The sequence below is a fragment of the Aquila chrysaetos genome, chromosome 5, assembly GCF_900496995.4.
Source record: "Aquila chrysaetos chrysaetos chromosome 5, bAquChr1.4, whole genome shotgun sequence".
Classification (NCBI taxonomy): Eukaryota; Metazoa; Chordata; class Aves; order Accipitriformes; family Accipitridae; genus Aquila; species Aquila chrysaetos.
In genome coordinates this window covers 27,440,314-27,462,818 of record NC_044008.1, presented here as the reverse complement: position 1 = coordinate 27,462,818, position 22,505 = coordinate 27,440,314, and the positions used below count along the sequence as shown (strand labels likewise).

The 22,505-nt window shown below is 39.8% G+C and overlaps 1 protein-coding gene across 9 annotated transcripts in view; it reads right to left on the bottom strand.

The window, feature by feature from the left end:
• The window catches only part of CTTNBP2 (cortactin binding protein 2), a 145,746-nt gene that overhangs the window by 41,031 nt on the left and 82,210 nt on the right, over window positions 1-22,505 (bottom strand). For 8 of the 9 annotated variants that reach the window (XM_030014903.2, XM_030014905.1, XM_030014904.2 and 5 more), the window contains 2 exons: window positions 20,959-21,183; window positions 5,660-7,322 (listed from right to left, as the gene is read on the bottom strand). In XM_030014903.2, coding sequence (XP_029870763.1) covers window positions 5,660-7,322; window positions 20,959-21,183 — 1,888 coding nt within the window. Of the gene's footprint in view, window positions 1-5,659; window positions 7,323-8,178; window positions 8,196-20,958; window positions 21,184-22,505 lie in introns of those variants that run through there. The other variant, XM_030014909.1, reaches the window with a different exon arrangement.

Here is a 22,505-nt window from a genome sequence, read left to right as displayed (position 1 = left end):
AGAGAAAATAGGAGAAAGATTTTTTTGTCTTATTTTCACTATTACCTTTAGAAAATCCACATTATATTCTCTCTTGAATAAATAACTTTGTATTCTGTGGCCACACATAAGCTATTATATGAGACAGAAAACTGACAATACAAAGCAAGTTTATGCAGTTTTTACTGTGGTTCTGCAACACCCAAGACTGAAGAGCAGCTGCAGGGCATTACCTCCAGCTCCATCAAGCTGATCAGGTGCTATCCAACCTCCAACACCTAGAACTAGAAACAGCATGTGGCAGTAGCTCTACCATGCTGGGATGATCTGCTCCACGTTTTGGAAAAACAAAATTAAATATGGAAGTTTCCAATAGAATTCTATAGAAGCAATAGATCTGAGAACCTTGCAAGATCTGGGCAAATTTTAATTAAGGTCCAGACTTACACAAGAATCCATCATCTGAACAGCTTCAATGAAGAACACATAGTTTGATCCCAGTTCAAAACAACAAAAAAATAAATGCTTGGACTATTTTCATATTTGTTTCTAAAGTAAGCTAAATTTGTCATTTCAAATTAAGTTTACTAGGTTAGTATGTAAAGCAAATGTATTTGCAGTATTCTCACAATGTAAACTTATTATTCAACTTATTTATTTGATGTTGACTGTAAGAAATCATCACTACAGCTATGAAGTTACCTCAGAAATCCAACTTTAAACTGACAATAAACTGTAAAGTTAACTCCATCCATCTTCATATAACTACAATTCCGAAGCTACCTTCTTACTATTCGTACTCTTACTAATATTTGTTTCTCCAATATTTTTAATCAGAGGACTTTGAGGGTTTTCTGAAGTTTAAAAAACAAACAAACAAACAGAAAAACAACAAAAACCAAAACCCCCAAGCAATATACAAAGTAAACTGCAACCTTTACATGGTAAAAAAAAAAAAAAAAATATTTATTTCCACTTCCAGTAACTCTTACAAAATCCCCAAAGGTCTGAAGAATAATTTTTATTCTTCCTTTCCATTATAAAAGTGTTTTTATTATTCCAACCTTTTGTTGTTCTTTGAAACTAACTGTGCTGCAGCTGTTGCTATACATATTAATGTTTTTTAAATGGTAATCCTGTATTTTTTACTGTCTTGCCATGGTAGTTAACAGATAGTGGACATTGCTTGGGTGGCACTCCAGATGCTAACATTCTTTGTCCAAGTTACTTTGGAATTATTTGGGGGAATTTATGGAGCCTGACACTAAGCTTTAAGCATGAAGTACACTTTGCCAAGCAGTTTTGTAATATCAATAGTATTTCTGGGTTCCCTTCCTTATTGAAAATAGTGCCAGTTTTTTGTTGCCTTTTTTTTTAAAGCATCATTAACAGAAATCCCAAAATAAAAGGAATTTTTTTGTCCTATATGTTGTATCTTAACTTTCGTTTCAACTCCTTGTTGCAATTCAATGTTGTTGCAATTCAGTGATGAAATTCATTATACTAGGTTATCATTAGATGAAAACCTTCTACTGAAAAAGATACAAAAACCAGCTAATAACATAAACATCACTTTAGCTTCTACTATTAATGTAAAGCAATATAATAAAGCTGGATTCATCCAGCAAAATATACCAACATTAGAAAATACCAATAAATCAGGTACACCATTACAGATGCAAAAAGTTAGGAAATGTGAAGCATCTGTGAAAGCTTGTAGGGCATGCAGTGATGAAGGGCAGAGGGATAGACAAAAAACAGCTTCTGGCATCAGCTTCAGAATGCGAGATGGTTAATTTCAGAGCCCAGATCAGTCCCTCACCCTCCCACCACCCCCACCCCGCCTTTTATCTTCGAAGCCAATTGTATAGAGACAATAAATCAATCATTATAGAAATGAGCAAAATGAAAACGATACTTCATTGAGGAGTGACATAGAAAGCGCAAAACCAAGAAGAAAGTGAAAGCAGAAATCCCAGGGGTATGAAAATCCAACTGCCTACATTCGTTTCTATTTTGAAGTCTTACAGCCACTGAAATGTAGAAATCCAAACAGAGCAGAAGCATTTTGGCACCAGTTCAAAGGCTGCTGAAGTTAATGAAAACACTGTCGCACATTTTGAATCAGGCCATAAATGTTCATTGTAATTTCTCTATGTGCAGTCTGTTCAACATTAACGGCAAGACATGGTGTCTTTTCCTACCAGGGACAAAAAGAGCAACATGCAGGACAATGCCCTGTCTCTAAAAGAAAGTATCGTTACATTAATTTAGCAGAACGTGTAACTGAAACAATCGGTGCTCTGATTTTAAGTTTGCTCTTAATAGTTGCTCTTTCTAGAGCCAAGACATTCCCTTACCGAAAATCAGGCTGTTGATATGTTCTTAAAGCAATCTGAGCTAACTAGGAAACTGTTTTAAAATTAATAAATACTTAAGTAATTAGGCTATTATCAATTCTTCTGACTCCACAATAAGAAAGAAAGAAACGTGAATTTATTGACAAAAAAATATAAAAATGGAGGATTCTTTCAATGTCTTTTTTAATATGTTAAATTTGTTTTGCACTGCTTAAAAATATTAACAAATTCTGATTGAAGCTCACTACTTACTATACAATAAAATATGAATAAGATTTCACCATGCTCTGCTTTAACTGAAAGTAAAATTGAAATTCTAAACATTTTCTGAAAAAAAGTAAATAAAACAGATTAAAATCAACCAGAACATTAATAAAACTAACTGAATCTGTGCCTAGAGGGCATGAAAATGCAGATATGGGAAGGAGGTTTCAGTAGTATTTGTAGTTTGTAAGATGTTGTTCACCTCAAGAAAGTCATACTTCAAAAAGAAACTGAAAAAAGAAAGTGAATAGGTGACATGAATTCAGGCATTAATGACCACATTATCTTAATGAAAACTGTTAATAAATTTGGTTTATCTATTCTTTTCTAAGATACAGTCTATTTCCTTTCCATATAAATTTATAAAATCTATTTTTTTTTCTTTTCTCGGCATAAAATTTTGAAAAAAAAGTCTTTTTATACTTGCATAACATCTGTTGCTCTAAGTTTATTTAGTTCTGCAGTTTGACAGAACACTTGGCCAAATATATTAAGTTCCCTTAAAAAACATAAATAAAATGGGATTGGAGAATAAGTGCAATAAAATATATGCATTAGTTTGGGTAAAAGACACAGGCGCTCCTGAATATTTACCTGAGTATTGCAGATAAAGTTATCAAAGTTCTTTGAACCCCTTTGTAGTCAGTAAAGGAGGGAAATTAAAATAACACCTCTATATTAATAAAATAAAACAGCAGACCACTAACTAGAGTTTAAGCAATCTTTCTTTGCAGACTTCAGATTATGGGATATGTTTCCCATTTGCAATTGCAAAAATTCACAAAAAGCAGTGCCACTTACAAAATATTAACAGCATCAAATGTTCAGAGCAAGGATTATAAGGGGATTAAATGAACCCAAATGTTTCCATCCCTTCCAAAAACAAGTGAACTGAGTGTAAATGAAGAAAGGCAATCTGAACACATAAACCAGCACAATTTAAAAAAACTAATATTTTCTGACAAAAATCCTGTCTTTGAGAATTGTCTGAGAACTGTCACAAATTTCATAAGAAACACAATATTGACTATGTGAAAGAGTCTTATTTAAAAGGCTGATTTTTCTCCTAAGAAAAAAATTTATACTTTGAAGCACAAACTAAAGCAATAATAATACATGGAGTTATGAAGTCAAGTGGTGGTAATTTAATTTTTAAGATAGAAGATTTATTTTTTTTAAAGAATAATAAAAAACTGTCTTAAATAATTACCAAACATCCTCTAGTTAATCTAAGACTAACTGAAATATACAGCCTAATTCATGCTGGTAGGATTGTGGAAGACAGCCTCTTGCCTACAAAAACTATTCACTTTGATGCTGATTTTGCCAATAATTTGTAGAATGTTAATAATCTCAGTTGTTCTTTTTATTAATGAAATTTTAATTCCATTATAGAGCCTAACAGCACCTGAAGGCAAATGAGGTTTGGACAATATCTGGAATACTGGGAGACTAATGATCTATCTGACATGGCAATCAGACTCAGCTAGGAATAACAATTTAAGATGAAAATTCAGGACATTCATATGAAAACCAGCAAACTAAGAGGCAGCCATCAAATCCTACAGCTGTTAACTCTGAAAAGCAGTAAACAAACGGAAGATAAGATTTCTGAACTCATATTTTTATGGCACAGCTCAGAAAGGAGAGAGTATTCTGACAGTACGGTGCCACAGCCAAACGTTAAAAACATGACTAGGTTAGTCCAGAAACATGCATTAAGTCTTAATGAAGTGGAATGGGAATAAAAAAGGCTTAATAATGTGAACCCCAGAATCTCCTATATATACACAATACAAGTTTGCCACATGCTGCTTTTGGAACAGCTTCTCCAAGACTAGTGAGTTCGTGGTGCAGCTACCAACAGAAAGTGGCTGGTTGTGTGATGGAAGCAGACCAGCTGTGCAGGGGTTTTATACCCTATAGATGATGACACAGGGACTAGAGTTATGAGGGACCCAAGTACCATAACTGAACTGGGAATAACTGTTGAATGTTTAGGACCATTCAAACATTCTTCAATGCTGATGAAGGTCTAAAGTGTTCCATAACTGTGTGTCTGTCTTCCTCACCGCAGTGCAAGTCAGGCTAAAGAGGGGCTTCTACCTAATGTTCTTTGTGCTATTGACCCCAGCAGGGAAATATGTTGACAAAAGGATTTATAGGAGATCTACAATTAACTGAAAGGTAGATCAGGGCCACCTTTGTTCATTTAACTGCCATCAAGAAGATACCCTGAAGTTGGCAGCACATTAGGCACACAAGTAAGTCCCCCCCCGCCCCCTGCAACGCAAAATGAATAGCAGATACACCCACTGACTCCAGACTTAGACAATCAACATAACATTTAGATTTTAACTTGCCAACAGCAAACCTTTGCTGGTGTCTGTTGAAGTAAACCTGTGAGATGCCACACACAAGTATTAACAAAGCCTACAACTAAAATGAGAAGAACTATAGAAAAATTGAAATAAAAATAAAACATTCTATAGGTATGAAGTGATATATTTGAAACTGCACTTTTATCTAGGCAACTATATACCATCTAATGCCATAGGAGAATACAGTAGCCCCAGCTATGCCCTGTTTTCTAAAAGATTCACAAAGCATTGAAATACATATTCCATGGAAGATCACCAGCAGAGGTAATTTTCAAAACATTATTTCAGACTGAGAAAACATTTTGAAGTCCAAAATAATTCATTCACCACCACCACCCCAACCCCCCCCCCCAAAACAACAATAACAAAAAGTTTCTTTAATATACGTGTCAAATCTGCAGCCCATTTACTTTATACGTTATTCCTCTTTACCTTTAAAAAAGGCCTTCAATTTGGAGACCTCCTTGAGGAAGGAAACTAATTTATAACATTACTAAATCAGCAAAAGAATTCCCATACCCCTGGAATGTGGAAAAAATATAAATGAAAATTTCAGCTTTTAGAAAGTAAAAAAGAGAAAGGTATAAAAAGATAAATAAAGCAAACGAGACACATATAGGAAAACCAAAACATTACTTTAGAGGGAGACAGTTTGTAGCATATCAATCCCTTTACCTGATGCTGTTACCAGGAGGCTGTCTGAATCACATGGTCTACAGGATGAAGCACTAACAGGGTTTATGGAGGAGCTACAGGCAATGGTGGTGGGAATGACAAAGGAATTTTCTGAACATGCAGGTTGGTTCAGTCCAGGGAAGTGGGAAGGCCAGGCACCCACCTGAGATGAGGCTATGGCTGGTATGGCACAGCCTGCAGGTGCCACAGATAAATCTATAGCAGGTTTTGGTGGCAGCTGAGGTGAGGACTTAGAAATAATTTCCTCATTTATTACCCTGATTCCTTGTGGTGAACTTGAAAGAGGTGAGGTCACGGTTTTGCTGTCAGTTTTTGCACTTGTATTTGGGGATCGGCTACTATCCATTAAAACTTTAAGCTGTGGGTGCGGTGGTGAAGGAGTTTGCGAAAGCCCTGGTTTTTTAGGAGGAATAGGTGGAGGATTTCCTCTGTCAATTCTTGATACACTGGGAGTCTTTAAACTCATTCTACCAACTGGGGGGTAAGTACCAACTTCCATTGAATGTGACGTCCCCGGCCGTGATGGAGCGCCACTCTGAGGGCTTGTAAATCTTGAAAGGACTTGGGTAACAGTATTCCGAGCTACCTGTTTGGCAACTAGGTTGTCACGACTAGTAGGGGATACGTCCCTTGAGGGAGGGCTTTGGGTTGTGTTTCCATTTTGGTCTTGATCATTCGCATTTGCTTGAAATCTAAATCTAGCGGCTTGGATTCGTGGATTTAGGCCTGGATGCCCAGTAGTGTTGGCAGATGGTGAATGTAAACTGTGCATAGACGAAGTGAGTGAGGAATTCTGAGCTGCAGCAGTCGGTGCTGCAGGGGTGCAAAGGGAAGTACTATTTGAAAAAGGGGAAGTGCTACTTGGTAAATCAGGTGATGAGCCTGTACTTGGTCCATTTTCCTCAATTCTGTTTTGATTCTGTGTAAGAACAGGAGTCGCAGGAGGGACAAGTTCACTAGATGAAGGTTGCCTATCAATGACAGGCTTCACAAATGCTGCATTGGTGCACACATTCATTTTTGTATTGCCAGACACTAGTGGGTTCACTGTAGAAGGCTTTACAGATACAGTCAAAGGCAACTTCTTAACATTTTCTGTGCTATTGTCCATCACTACAGTATCTGTTTGGCAGGCAACAGTTCTTGAACTTGGCTCCTCTGTTTCAACAGAAATGGAAACAAGACTCCTATCTTTATTTTTATCTTTATTTTTAAGAGAAAGATTAGCTTTACTTTCATTTTCCTTTTTTAATTGCTCAATCATTTTGATCATTTTATCTCTCTCTTCTCTGAGGTCACTGGTGTGCGCTTCCTCTCTATGAAGTTTGGCACGCAACTGCTCTCTTTCTGTATCAAACTCAGACAGCTGCTTTTCCATTTGAGCTTCCATTTGTGTACTCCTTTGTTTCTCAGCTGCAAGAGACTCCTCCAATTCAGTAGCCTTTTTCTTTTCGTCTTCAAATTTTGACATCACTTCTTCCAATTTCTGGGCTTCCTCTACAATTCGGCCAGACAACTGCTTACACTCTTTCACTAGCATCAATACTACATGTTTATTCTTTCCGCGTTCTTCTTCAAGACGAGCAGATAGCTTTTTGTGCTCCAGCTCGAGATTCTGTAACTGAGACTTTTCCATTTCCAACTGTAAGCAAGCACAGAGAAAAATTCTCATTAACAAGATGGAGACTTTCAACATAACCTAGTATTAACCTGACATTGATATTTTAACCTTTAAGAGTACGCCTAAAATGAACCTGTCCGCCCCAGGAAAGTGATTTGTGATATCTAACACAAGTGCCTATAATCTTATACAAGCAAAAGAAAGAGACAGGCATCTCTGAAGAGTAATTCAGAAACTAAGTAAGCCCATCTACTTTCCTCCATTGACAACACAGAGACTCCCCAAAGTGAGTAAGTGGTTGTGATTCCTGAGTGAGGAGCTACTTGTTCTCCAGAAATTAGACATAAGACATCATGGGAAGTCCTCTTCTCAGTAAAGGAACCAGGCACAAGCAAGAGATGAACTTCACAAAAAAACTTTGAGCCCAGAAATGAAAGGTTTAGATTTTAGGTCTTCCTTAGACTGAAGGAGATTAGGGTTGAAATACACAGTCCATTACACACCATAATAGGTGTCTTACATCTTGTTTTAACATTTATAAATAAGACATTCATTTCTGAGACCAACTTTTTGACACAGGCACAAATGTCTTCCTGTACTTACTAATAGCAGAAGGTCTCGGTGACATCAGTGATATATAAACTATGTTACAAGCTAGAATCAAAAAACTACCTACTATGTGCAGATAATGGATAAGAGTAATTTTCCCCTTCATTCATAAAGTTATCGCCTGTAATTCATCTTGCCTGCTGATTATGCTTTTATTCAAAGACCCTGTTCTAGAAAAGCAGTGGAAAAATCTGTTAATGCACCATTTTATAAAATACCTACTAGTAACGCAAACCAAATTGCTTCACATTTTCCCAAGCAAACTTACGCAAGTCAAACAGCAACAAAAGAAAAATTGATTTCTTTCTTCCTCTCTTCACATACCGATGCAGTAGCTTCCTATACGGCTTATCTGAATGACTGATAGAAAAACAAACAAACAAAACCCCAAGAAACTGCTGAGCATTCCTTCTCTTGTACTCTTTTTATTGGTTTAGCTTTGTCAGTTCTGCTTCATATTTATGAACAGATGGATAGAGAAATAATAATTCAGAACTGTACCACTAAAGTGCCCTTTCTAAGTGGGCATTTTTCCTGGAAAAATACTTTCAGGCACCTATGAAAAAAAATAATCAAGTGCTCGCAAACATGAATGGTTAATTTTGACTGCAACGAGAAACTGTTTCATGCTTCTACACTATGAGAACATTTCACAATGCTCAAAAAAATAATCTAAGAAAAGCTGTGGCAAATAGCAGTACATTTAAGATCTTACTTGGAATAAATGTTTCACTTCAATAGATGAAGGAAGAACCATAGATTATAGATTCAGATTATAGTGTCATGGTAATATGATACTAATTTCAGAGTTTAAGACAATACAGTGTCATGAATATATTTACTGTAAACTGTAATGTGGGAAACAAGATGGCCTAGGGGATTGGTAATAGCTATGGAATATCTCCTCTTTCAGTCAATGCTTAAAATATTGTCTTGGTTGCTAGATGAAAACAAACAAACAGACACACAGGCAAAAAAAAACCCCAGGCATTACAATATAATAGCTTTTCAGAAGCCTGTTGCTACAGCACGCTATTCCCTGTCCTCTCCAACAGGAGATGAAATTTCTCAGCTCTGGAAGATTTTCTATATCACTGTAGATATGTCTACAATTAATGTCTAACTAAACAGCATTTAAACAAAAGCTAATATAAATACCATTTTTAAATAACAAGTTTGTTACTCTCCAGTTATATCATAGAGTAGACTTGAAACTCATGCCATCAAGAGGTGAGTACAAGAGGGAGTCTGCAGTTGTAATAGAAATAAATCCCACCTGCTATAGCTCATTGTCCCCAGGATAATTTTTTCCCACTTGGTAAGTAGAACTCAAACACAAGAAAACACTTAAAAAGGAAGGGAAGTGAAATGACATAGAGAGAACAAACAATAAATCCTGCACGAATTTACACTTATAGATGAACATCTCAGTCTCCCAACATTTCTAATCATGTTACCTGACTGGAAATTTCTCTTACATTTTCTTCAGAAGAATGGGGAAAAGCATAAAGACGTGATAGCAATATTGATGTGATGTATATTACAGTAATAGTAAAATTTCTTCCTGAAATCATACCATTATCATAAGAAACAGTGAACTAAAAGGAAGAAATCACTATGGGAAATTATACCTACATTATAAACATCATCTTGGCTTCAAATACCTCAAAACCTGTTTAGCAGTGGAGGGGCTCCGCTGGGGTTTTTAAGCTTCATAACAGGTTAACCAATATACTCTGCACAATGCATTTCACAAAACCAAGTCCACCCTTTCTTAAAAGCAGTGTTAACTATATAAAAAATAAGGTATGGCATTATCAGTCATTGCTATACAAACAATATCAGCAACACCACCTCTTCAGTTATGTTAATGACAGTACAGCTGCAAATTAAATTAACAAGCTATTATGATGACACTGTATTTAGGAATGGTCTCTGTCCTAGTTTCAGCTGGGATAGAGTTAACTGTCTTCCTAGTAGCTGGTACGGTGCTATGTTTTGAGTTCAGTATGAGAAGAATGTTGATAACACTGATGTTTTCAGTTGCTGCTAGTAGTGTTTAGACTAATGTCAAGGATTTTTCAGCTTCTCATGCCCAGCCAGCGAGAAAGCTGGAGGGGCACAAGAAGTTGGCACAGGACACAGCCAGGGCAGCTGACCCAAACTGGCCAACAGGGTGTTCCATACCATATGACGTCCCATCTAGTATAGGAACTGGGAAGTGGGGGCGGGGAATAGCCGCTCGGGGGACTAGCTGGGTGCCGGTCGGCGGGTGGTGAGCAATTGCACCGCGCATCATTTGTACATTCCAATCCTTTCATTATTGCTGTTGTCATTTTATTAGTGTTATCATTATCATTATCCGTTTCTTCTTTTCTGTTCTATTAAACTGTTCTTATCTCAACCCGTGGGTTTTGCTTCTTTTTCCCGATTTTCTCCCCCATCCCACTGGGTGGGGGGGGGAGTGAGTGAGCGGCTGCGTGGTGCTTAGTTGCTGGCTGGGGTTAAACCACGACAGTCCATTTTGGCGCCCAACGTGGGGCCCGAAGGGTTGAGATAACGACAAACCTGACCAGAGCTCGTTAAAACAAATCTGTTATAAGCATTCATTATATTGGTCTTATAGTCGCTGGTCATTATGTTGATTTATGTGTTCTTAGAGTTGTTGCTCTGGTTTTTAAAGTTCTGTTATGTATCACCTCGCTTGCTGTATGTAGTCCCTCTTCTCCTGCTTATCATCCGTGGGAGGTGGATTAAGGTTTTTGCTTTGATGTATTGTATAACACTGGTTTATGGTATGATAAAGTCATCAGTTGTGGAATTAATCCGGTATTTGCACTCAGCATTGTCACCTTTATACTGCAGGAGCCATCTGTGGGAAACTATTAATAATTATACCATTTACCTTTCCTCCTTGGAAAACCAGTCTATGAGTGGGATACCTTTCTTCCCCTCTCCTTTCTCCTTCAGTCCAGTTACAATGGTGTTTGGGAATTTTGAAAAATTTGAATACTCTTGGGATGTTGATACCAGCACGGTCCTAGCCCTACTGCTGGGAATTAGCATGCTTCTGAATGTGGTTCAGCTCTTGTTTAAGGTTAAACAACTATTTAAGAAGATCACCCAGAGGTCTGCCCCGAGGCTGGATAATTATGAGTGGCAGGGTGTGTGGGGTAGTATGGGCAAGTACCTAGGAAAGTGGGCACCTCCAGTGTTTTGGAAATTCACCCCTGAACAAATGCAGAATCCAGAAGAACTAGTAAAATATTTGGAAAAGGTATGCTGTCACCCCGGCAGCTCCAGAGAGATACAAATCACTGCAACGTGCTGGGGCCTGGCCCATGCCTATCGAGCCCTGTTCGACACAACTCAGCACCCCCAAGGGGAAGAGAAGGTCTCTGGACCTAACAACAAAGCAATGAGCACTGCGGTCACCCAAACCCCGGCAATGGGCGCTGCGGCCCCTCCAGCCCCGGCGACGAGCATTGCGGCCACCCAGACCTTGGTGACAGGTACCGTGACCCCTCCAGCCCTGGCAATGAGAACTGTGGCTACCCAAACCTCAGCAACAGGCACTGCAGCCCCTCCAGCCGCAGCAACGAGCACAGCAGCTACCCAAACCTTGGCAACAGGCACTGCGGTCCCTCCAGCCCCAGCGACGAGCACTGCTGCTACCCAAACCTTGGCGACAGATGCTGCTACCCAAACCTTGGCGACAGACGCTGCGGATATCCAAAACCCGGCGAGTGATACTGCAACTGAACCAGCGGATCAACCTGCACCAGTATCAGTTGCCCCCGTACAGAAAAAGAAATATAAAAAATCAGCTCGCTTAGCAAAGGATGAAGGTGAACCAGGGCCATCACGGGAACAGGAGGAAGAGGCAGAACCAGAGGTAATAACCCGGTCCCTATCCTTGAGTGAGCTGCGAGATATGCGAAAAGATTTTGGCCGCCGTATAGGTGAGCATATTATCACCTGGCTTCTCCGATGCTGGGACAATGGGGCTAATAGCTTGGAATTAGAAGGTAGGGAAGCCAAGCAGCTGGGATCGCTTGCCAGGGAAGGTGGCATTGACAAGGCAATTGGAAGAGGAACACAAGCCATCAGCCTCTGGAGGCGACTCTTGTCAAGTGTGAAGGAAAGGTACCCCTTTAAGGAAGATGTTATATGTCAATCAAGCAAGTGGACCACCATGGAAAAAGGTATCCAATATCTGAGGGAATTAGCTGTGCTAGAGACGATTCATCATGACCCGGACAACCCACAATTACCCAAAGATCCAGACGAAGTCCAATGCACACGACCCATGTGGCGGAAATTTGTACGGAGCGCACCATCGTCCTATGCCAACTCACTGGCAATAATGACCTGGAAAGACGAAGAGGCACCGACAGTGGATGAAGTGGCTCGCCAACTCCGTCAATACGAAGAAAATCTCTCCTCCTCCCTACAAGCCTGCATTTCGGCTGTGGAGAAGCTGTCCGAGGATTTCCAACAATTCAAAGAGGATATGTCCTATTGCCCACCTGTAAGGACCAATGTCTCAGCTATTAGGAGTGAGCGCTCCTCTGCCCAAGAGAGAGAATATAGAAGGTACACACCGCGAGGTGCCCTGTGGTTTTACCTATGTGATCATGGAGAGGACATGAGGAAATGGGATGGAAAACCTACCTCGGTCCTAAATGCACGGGTACGTGAGCTGCGAGGAAAAACCACCACAAAAGGGGATTCTACTAGGAAAAATGCCGCTCCAGTTTCCAAACAGAGCAGAAGGGCTGATCTTATTTCTGATCCTCTTGAAGGGACTTCTGAGCCAATTTTACGAGAAGTGAATACCGGATACTCTGGCCAGAATTAGAGGGGCCCTGCCTCCAGCCAGGTGGAGGAAAGGGATAACCGGGTCTATTGGACTGTGTGGATTCGATGGCCTGGCACGTTAGACCCACAGGAGTATAAGGCTCTAGTAGACACCGGCGCACAGTGCACTCTAATGCCATCAAGTTATAAAGGGGCAGAACCCATCTGTATTTCTGGTGTGACAGGGGGATCCCAAGAGTTAACTGTATTGGAAGCTGAAGTAAGCCTAACTGGGAATGAATGGCAGAAACACCCCATTGTGACTGGTCCGGAGGCTCCGTGTATCCTTGGCATAGACTATCTCAGGAGAGGGTATTTTAAGGATCCGAAGGGGTATCGATGGGCTTTTGGTATAGCTGCCTTGGAGACGGAGGGCACTGAACAGCTGTCTACCCTGCCTGGTCTCTCTCAAGACCCTTCGATTGTGGGGTTGCTGAGGGTTGAAGAACAACAAGTGCCAATTGCTACCACGACGGTGCACCGGCGGCAATATCGCACCAACCGAGACTCTCTGATTCCCATCCACAAGTTGATTCGCCAACTGGAGAGCCAAGGAGTGATCAGCAAAACTCGCTCACCCTTTAATAGTCCCATATGGCCAGTGCGAAAGTCTAATGGGGAGTGGAGACTAACAGTTGACTATCGTGGCCTGAATGAAGTTACGCCACCGCTGAGTGCTGCCGTTCCAGATATGCTAGAACTTCAATACGAACTAGAGTCAAAGGCAGCCAAGTGGTATGCTACAATTGACATTGCTAATGCGTTTTTCTCAATCCCTCTGGCAGCAGAGTGTCGTCCACAGTTTGCCTTTACTTGGAGGGGTGTCCAGTACACTTGGAATCGATTGCCCCAGGGGTGGAAACACAGCCCCACCATTTGCCATGGACTAATCCAGACTGCACTGGAAAAAGGTGAAGCTCCGGAACACCTGCAATACATTGATGACATCATTGTATGGGGCAACACGGCAGAAGAAGTCTTTGAGAAAGGGAAGAAGATAATCCAAATCCTTCTGAAAGCCGGTTTTGCCATAAAAGAAAGTAAGGTCAAGGGACCTGCACAGGAGATCCAGTTTTTAGGAATAAAATGGCAAGATGGACGTCGTCAGATCCCAATGGATGTGATCAACAAAATAGCAGCTATGTCTCCACCGACTAATAAAAAGGAAACACAGGCTTTCTTAGGTGTTGTGGGTTTTTGGAGAATGCATATTCCAAATTACAGTCTGATTGTAAGCCCTCTCTATCAAGTGACCCGGAAGAAGAATGATTTTAAATGGGGCCCTGAGCAACAGCAAGCCTTTGAACAAATTAAACGGGAGATTGTTCATGCAGTAGCCCTTGGACCAGTCCGGGCAGGACAAGATGTTAAAAATGTGCTTTATACTGCAGCCGGGGAGAATGGCCCTACCTGGAGCCTCTGGCAGAAAGCACCCGGGGAGACCCGAGGTCGACCCCTGGGGTTTTGGAGTCGAGGATACAGAGGATCCGAGGCTCGCTATACTCCAACTGAAAAAGAGATATTGGCAGCATATGAAGGAGTTCGAGCTGCCTCAGAAGTGGTTGGTACTGAAACACAGCTCCTCTTAGCACCCCGACTGCCAGTGCTGGGCTGGATGTTCAAAGGGAGGGTCTCCTCTACACATCACGCGACTGATGCCACGTGGAGTAAGTGGATTGCACTGATCACACAACGGGCTCGCATAGGAAACCCCAGTCGCCCAGGAATTTTAGAAGTGATCACGGACTGGCCAGAAGGCAAAGATTTTGGAATGTCGCCAGAGGAGGAGGTAACGCGTGCTGAAGAAGCCCCGCTGTATAATAAACTGCCAGAAAATGAGAGGCAATATGCTCTGTTCACTGATGGGTCCTGTCGCATTGTGGGAAAGCATCGGAGGTGGAAGGCTGCTGTATGGAGTCCTACACGACAAGTCGCAGAAACTGCTGAAGGAGAAGGTGAATCGAGTCAGTTTGCAGAGGTGAAAGCCATCCAGCTAGCGTTAGACATTGCTGAAAGAGAAAAGTGGCCAGTGCTCTATCTCTATACTGACTCATGGATGGTGGCAAATGCCCTGTGGGGGTGGTTACAGCAGTGGAAGCAGAGCAACTGGCAGCGCAGAGGTAAACCCATTTGGGCTGCCGCACTGTGGCAAGATATCGCATCCCGGCTAGAGAATCTGGTTGTAAAAGTACGTCACGTAGATGCTCACGTACCCAAGAGTCGGGCCACTGAAGAACATGAAAATAACCAACAGGTGGATCAGGCTGCCAAGATTGAAGTGGCTCAGGTGGACTTGGACTGGCAACATAAGGGTGAGCTATTTATGGCTCGATGGGCCCATGATGCTTCAGGCCATCAGGGAAGAGATGCAACATATAGATGGGCTCGTGACCGAGGGGTGGACTTGAGCATGGACACTATTGCACAGGTTATCCATGAATGTGAAACATGTGCTGCAATTAAGCAAGCCAAACGGTTAAAACCCCTGTGGTATGGAGGACGATGGCTGAAATATAAATTTGGGGAAGCCTGGCAGATTGACTATATCACACTCCCACAAACTCGCCAAGGCAAGCGCTATGTGCTCACAATGGTGGAAACAACCACCGGATGGCTGGAAACATATTCTGTACCCCATGCCACTGCCCGGAACACTATCCTGGGCCTTGAAAAGCAGGTCTTGTGGCGACATGGCACCCCAGAGAGAATTGAGTCAGACAACGGGACTCATTTCCGAAACAACCTCATAGACACCTGGGCCAAAGAGCATGGCATTGAGTGGGTGTATCACATCCCCTATCATGCACCAGCCTCTGGGAAAATTGAGCGATACAATGGACTGTTAAAGACTACATTGAGAGCAATGGGGGGTGGAACTTTCAAACATTGGGATACACATTTAGCAAAAGCCACCTGGTTAGTCAACACCAGAGGATCTGCCAATCGGGGTGGCCCTGCCCAGTCAGAATTTTTACGTACTGTAGAAGGGGATAAAGTCCCTGTAGTGCACACAAAAAATATGTTAGGGAAGACAGTCTGGGTTACTCCTGCCTCAGGCAAAGGTAAACCCATTCGTGGGATTGCTTTTGCTCAAGGGCCTGGGTGCACTTGGTGGGTGATGCGAAAAGATGGGGAAGTCCGATGTGTGCCTCAAGGGGATTTAATTTTAGGTGAGAATAGCCAGAATTAAACTGTATGATACTAGTTGCTATATAACCCTGCTACTGTATGTTATCATTACTATAATTGTTATATGCTATATCCATAGTACTATAGTAAGAATCACTTAGATCAAGCAAGAAAAACTGTGATAAAACTGAGCGAAGCGCAGTAGTGATGGAACCAGAACTGACTCCAGCATGCAACAATCCAACGGTGCACACCATCCTCCTGCTGCGTCCAATGTCAACTGCTCGTCATACTGCACTGAAGCCCAACTCTGCTCTACCGACTGAGAGGACTTTGCACCATCCCTCCTGCCCAGAAAGACTGGTATGACGGATGGAGCCCAGAGTCAGGAACTAAATGAACTCAATGAACATTTAATGAACATAACCCATAAACTAAAGGAATGATATCTCGGTGTATGTATATATATATATATATATATCATTGTTCATATGTCTCAAAGTGATAGATAAGGTGTTGATGATTGACCAGGATGTAACTAAAGGTATGGGAACTGAGCATGACGTCAATGGTATAGAATAAGGGGTGGATACTGTCCTAGTTTCAGCTGGGATAGAGTTAACTGTCTTCCTAGTAGCTGGTACGGTGCTATGTTTTGAGTTCAGTATGAGAAGAATGTTGATAACACTGATGTTTTCAGTTGCTGCTAGTAGTGTTTAGACTAATGTCAAGGATTTTTCAGCTTCTCATGCCCAGCCAGCGAGAAAGCTGGAGGGGCACAAGAAGTTGGCACAGGACACAGCCAGGGCAGCTGACCCAAACTGGCCAACAGGGTGTTCCATACCATATGACGTCCCATCTAGTATAGGAACTGGGAAGTGGGGGCGGGGAATAGCCGCTCGGGGGACTAGCTGGGTGCCGGTCGGCGGGTGGTGAGCAATTGCACTGCGCATCATTTGTACATTCCAATCCTTTCATTATTGCTGTTGTCATTTTATTAGTGTTATCATTATCATTATCCGTTTCTTCTTTTCTGTTCTATTAAACTGTTCTTATCTCAACCCGTGGGTTTTGCTTCTTTTTCCCGATTTTCTCCCCCATCCCACTGGGTGGGGGGGGGAGTGAGTGAGCGGCTGCGTGGTGCTTAGTTGCTGGCTGGGGTTAAACCACGACAGTCTCATTCATAGTTCTTCACATACAGAAAAATCATTGTTTTTTCTCAAGCATTTCATTGGGTTTTTTCAAAGTATCCAACAGCATTTGGATGCCTCACAAGCATTTCAAAGCAAGTGGAGCATCCAACAGTAACAGTGGAGCATCCAACAGTTTCTTTTTTCTTAAAACAGATACAAAAATAATGAGGAATGTATACAATCTTTAAAGCTTAGAAATGCATTAAGATTATAGTGAAAATGTTTTTATCAAGATTTTCTATACTTTATTATTCCTCCATTTTGCTTTCAAATGAGGGACTGGTTCTATAAATTAACTTGTGAAATTATATTACTTTCAAATAATTACAAGATTTTAACATATAACTGGGATGAAATCAGCTTACTATACTATTATAGTATCTTCTTTGTAAGCATTGCATATAAATAAAGAATTATATATATATATATATGTATATATATAAAGTCCTCTACTTGATTTCAAATTGACAAGAGCAGCATTAGTTTCTCATTTCATGTTGTCTCCTATGTCTATCTCTCCCCTGCCCCTTGTTTTGGCTGCATCATCTTGAATAAGAAAAACCTCTGAATATTTACACTGCATTTCTTCCTTTAGATGACAGATTTGGAACTAGCTGTAATTATTTATGAGTTTATGAACTAACTACAACCTGATTTTCTTGAAGTGTACTATGTGCATACACAAAATCATATCAGTAATGTAAACATCTGGAAATGTGCCCAAGAAGGATTTGAACAGGGTAAAAAACGATACTGAGAAAAATGATAGCGTCCCACAGAGAACTAACCAGCAAAGGCCCTGCAAAGGCAAGAGACAGAGTTCATGCTTTGTGAGAAAAGGTTGAGGGAGCTTGGCTTGCTTAGTCTAGTGAAAAAAAAGACTGAAGGATGATCTAATAGCAACACACAGCTCCTTTTGAAGGGCCCTTACAACGATGACAGAGTCAAATTCTTCTTTGTAGTGGCAGGTGGGACCCCATAACAAAAGGGTGACATGAAAAATTGCCCTTTAAGAGGCTCAGTCTTGGAAAAAACTTCTTCACGAGGATAGTAGTGCAGAAAGGCTGCAGTATTGCCATTCCTGGGGGTTTTCAGGACTCAACTAGACAAATTCACAGATGACCGGATGTGCTGCTGGTGATAATCTGCTTTAAGCAAAAGGTTAGACTAAATCACATCAACAGACCTCTTCCAACCAACGTATCTGTCTGTCTTTGAGCATGCATCCCAGAACTAACTTCTCTGCAAACACCTGACAAATTAAGAACTGTCATTTTGATTATCTGGTTTTGAGTTCCCAGAAAACCTCAAAATTAATTGCAATAGCAGCTCCAGGAAAAGCGTTCAAAGAGATGGAAGAGGATGGAGACTTAACACAAATCTGGGGATTAGGTATTTGGTATATGGTAAGCCTATGACTGACAGTCATTTGTGCACGTCTTTCACTTTTCTACAGTCTGGCACACTGTTATGACTTGCTTTTTATAATCAAATAAAAATTGTATTCAAAGAATACTTTTAAGATCACTATATTCACAGATAATAAATCCCCAGGAATAAGAGTTCAGTCTGAGCCTGTTTGAAGTCCAGTAATATCCAGAGAAAATAAACACAGCTGTACACAGACTTCATTACTTAGTGTAGGAGTGAGACAGTGAGGGAATTCCAAACACAGATAGAGGCATCACACATTTAGAGAAGGAGGGATCACTCTGGAAGGGAGGAGGTGCAGCTGGCTCTTTATGTAGGTCATATGTGTCTAGGCTTAACTTTTCCTTACATTGGGTCACCCTACTTTGTCAAACATTTCTAGAAATCCCTCAAAATACCTTCATTACCCTCTTCCATGGAGGGATTTGAGAGACAGAGGACAGAAAAATGTGTAACTAAGGGAAGGTAAAACACTGAATAAATGGTTTGTGAATGAATGGATATGTTTGAGAGCTATGTCATCTGTTGCCACAAACCCAAGAAGTTTAAAAGGGTGCCCTGTCCAAATAGCATTTCTAATTGGCTTTAAAAGAGGAAGATATAAGTTCTGTAGAGAGTCATGCACACAGCTGCTCAACACCATGCAGTTTGTTTTCTAATCCTGTGTTATTTAAATTTCCTATTTGTTACAAGGAGTAAAAATGGTAAAATCATAATAACACACTTTCAAAGCAACACACATTTTTTCAAGTGTAGTGCTTTAAAGTTTAGCTTGGAAGTTACTGATTTCAGAATTGAGTGTACTAGAGATTTATGTACTTCAAAAGGTAAGAATCAAACTGCAAAATAAATTATGATCAAACTACTTAAAATTAAGATTTAAAGAAAAAAACCCTCACGTATTCTTCTAGGAAACAAAAGACAAGAGCATCCTTTCCTGTACATGCAGACTTCTAGGCTTTGGCAATAAACCTGGGCTGAAAAAAGGACAAAAATGGAATTTACATATCAATACCCTGACTTTGAGACATATTCTTAATATGTAAGCCCATCTTACATGTATGTATCTGTCTATATACTAAAAGGCAGAGATAGATGAAGAATTTAGGTACAAGAAGAGACTTGTGGCCATGCACTGAAACAAGAAACTAATCCAATTGTCCAGGCAGATGTGTCAGGTTCTCTCCCAATATCATTCTTCAGTCAGAATAAGCAAGCTTACTTGCTCTTTTCTATGCTGAGACAATCCCTTCCCCAGAATCTCAACTTACATACAAAGCATATGAAAAAGAAAATTAACATTTAAGAGTCCTTGAAAGAAGTGCTAGGTAAGTACAGTCTTCTACATAGGCTATTACACTGTTTTAAGACTTACATATCACACATACAGTCTAGTATTCATTTTTTTGAATGCAGTATCTGTTTTTCTGAAGTCTGAACAGAGCAGGGATGCTTAAACTACACAACAGAGCTAAGATAACAAAAGGAAAGCTTTGCTGATTTAATTTAAGCATGTATTTCCAGCATATCTCCAGTACTTTTGTGTGCATATTATTTCCCAGAGAGCAATTACTACCAGAATCAATTTTATGTCAATTGTCTTAGCATTATCTGTTTGGGTTTTTTAAACATCAATATAAAACTGTCACCAAAAAGCTATTTTACAGCTGCTGAAGACATTCTATCCATTTTATACCCAGTGAGGATCATTCAATGCCTAGCAAGCATTTCTTTTCTAATTATTCAAAAACACGCGATTATTAGTCTATTATACTACTGTTCCCTTCTTTCCTCTGAGAAACTCCTCCCCAATATATTCATATTTAGCTACACTTTAGGAATGTATGGCTTACATATTAGTGAAATATGTGCAACCAACTAACCATTCACTTTCAAAATGACACTGTTTTATCCTCAGTATGAGACATTTTTTGCAACATACTTGTTCCAAAATAATTTTCTCTCTACAGCAAATGTTCTAAATGGCCAAAAAAGTATTTTTTAGAGTAAATTTATTTTTACTGATTTATGAAAATGAGCCACTTAATATTAAATGTAAATAAATTATTTATTTTATGCTATTTAGGTTAGAACAAAAATAACAGTAGCTCCTCTAGGCTTCAATGGTGTTGATTTAAAAATATATTGTGATGATGCTCTCTCAGGTCATGCTGAGCTATCCACTTATACACTGCATCAGCTTGTACCAGTTATATTTCATTTATTCCATAAGTAGAGCTAAATTCACTGAACGAATGAGCTGTGCACACAAAATATCACCAGAAAATCAGCACCTCACTGTATATGACAATTAAGTGATAACATTTTAACACTCATAATGATAACCAAGTTAGACAAAGGTACAAATTTAAAAAGTGGTATGAAAGAACAAATCAGGAGAGGGAAAAGGAAAAAAAAAATCAGTAGCAGGATACCTTCTTTTGTCTGTTTTCAGCAGCAGCCAACTGAGCTGACATTCTTTCTTGCATTTTCCTGCAGTGAGCCATAACAGCTTCTAAAATGGACAGAGGGTTCATGCATATTGGCTTCTTTTCTTTATCACCAGCACCTGCCTCAAAGTCTCTCTGAAGAGCCAGAAATGGGTCACTCAGATTAAATCTTCCATATCGCTCCTGGATAAAAACCTCTTTGCGCCGGGCCTAACAAAAAAACCAAACAGGCAAAGAAATAAACTAAATGCATTCTTTAGAGTACATCCACATATAGAAGAGACCTAAACCACAGGAAAAGTTATGTTACTTATTTATGGTTTTAATTATTTTCTTCAGGTATTCATTTATAATATCTAAAAGAAATAGTCAGATATGTTGCACACAGATTTCATTATAGTCAATAGAATTCATTACATAAAAAAACCCTTCCCCTTCTCAATTCAGTACAGAAATATCAATCTGGAGCAGTTTCAGAAGTATCACAAAAATAACATCTTGTAAATTGGCTGATACACAGAGAGGAAAGGGAAGAAAAACATTCTAAAATAAAGTTTTCTATTTCTGTGTATTAAAATGATGCTAGTAAAAGATATGAAAACATGCTTTGTGTGTTTACTGCAGTACCCAAATAAGTATTTTTCAAATAAAAAAATTGATGGTATGTTTACACATAGAGATTTTCGTAAGTAACAGCAGACAAGCAGAGAGTAAAAATGCCACCAAGGCTTTTCTGAATTTAAGACACTTCTCATATCCCTCTTCAGGAAGAACTTCATGATCATATGTTTCTCCATACCATTATTGTAAAACAGAATTATATTTCCAAACTACAGTACAACACTTTATTGTCATAACAAAAAAATATTACACAATAAAGATCAGAGGTAGCTTTGCTTGACAAATTTTTGTTCTTCAGCCCAACAGAAAAACAAGATCAGTTTCAAAGAAGGTATTTTTTATAATTTAATACATAGTACACAGGAAGGCCGCAGATAAGTACTGACTTCTAACCATCTTCATAGAAAATATTGTTCCAAAATCTCAGGCTTAAGACCCATCTAATTTGTGTGTGGGGAAAGAAAACCAAACCAAACCAAACAAACAACAAAAAAACCCCACCAAAAAACTCCACCAGAAAGACCCAATAATTTCTAAAGTTTTGTCGTGGTGTTTTAGTGCTTGCACGTATAACAGAGGCAGAAGCAAGAAAGCCAGACCATTATAGCACAAATTTTGGAAGAAAATGAAGGCTTGTACCTTAAAAATTAAAACACTCACCAGAGCAGCTCTTAAAAGAACTATGTCTCAAAAAATCAGAAAAAAAACAGTGCTGAGAAACACCATCAGAAGGAAGAATCCCTCCAAAAATGGATAAAACATTTATTTGTGATTTGGTTCAAATTCAGTTTTGAAGAATAAGCAAAAAAGAGGAAGAATAAGCCAATACTGAGATACAATAGAGGAGGAACAGGCTTAATGGTTACCAAATGGGTTAGTAGATCATTTGGAAAGCTTGAAGTTAAAATTGT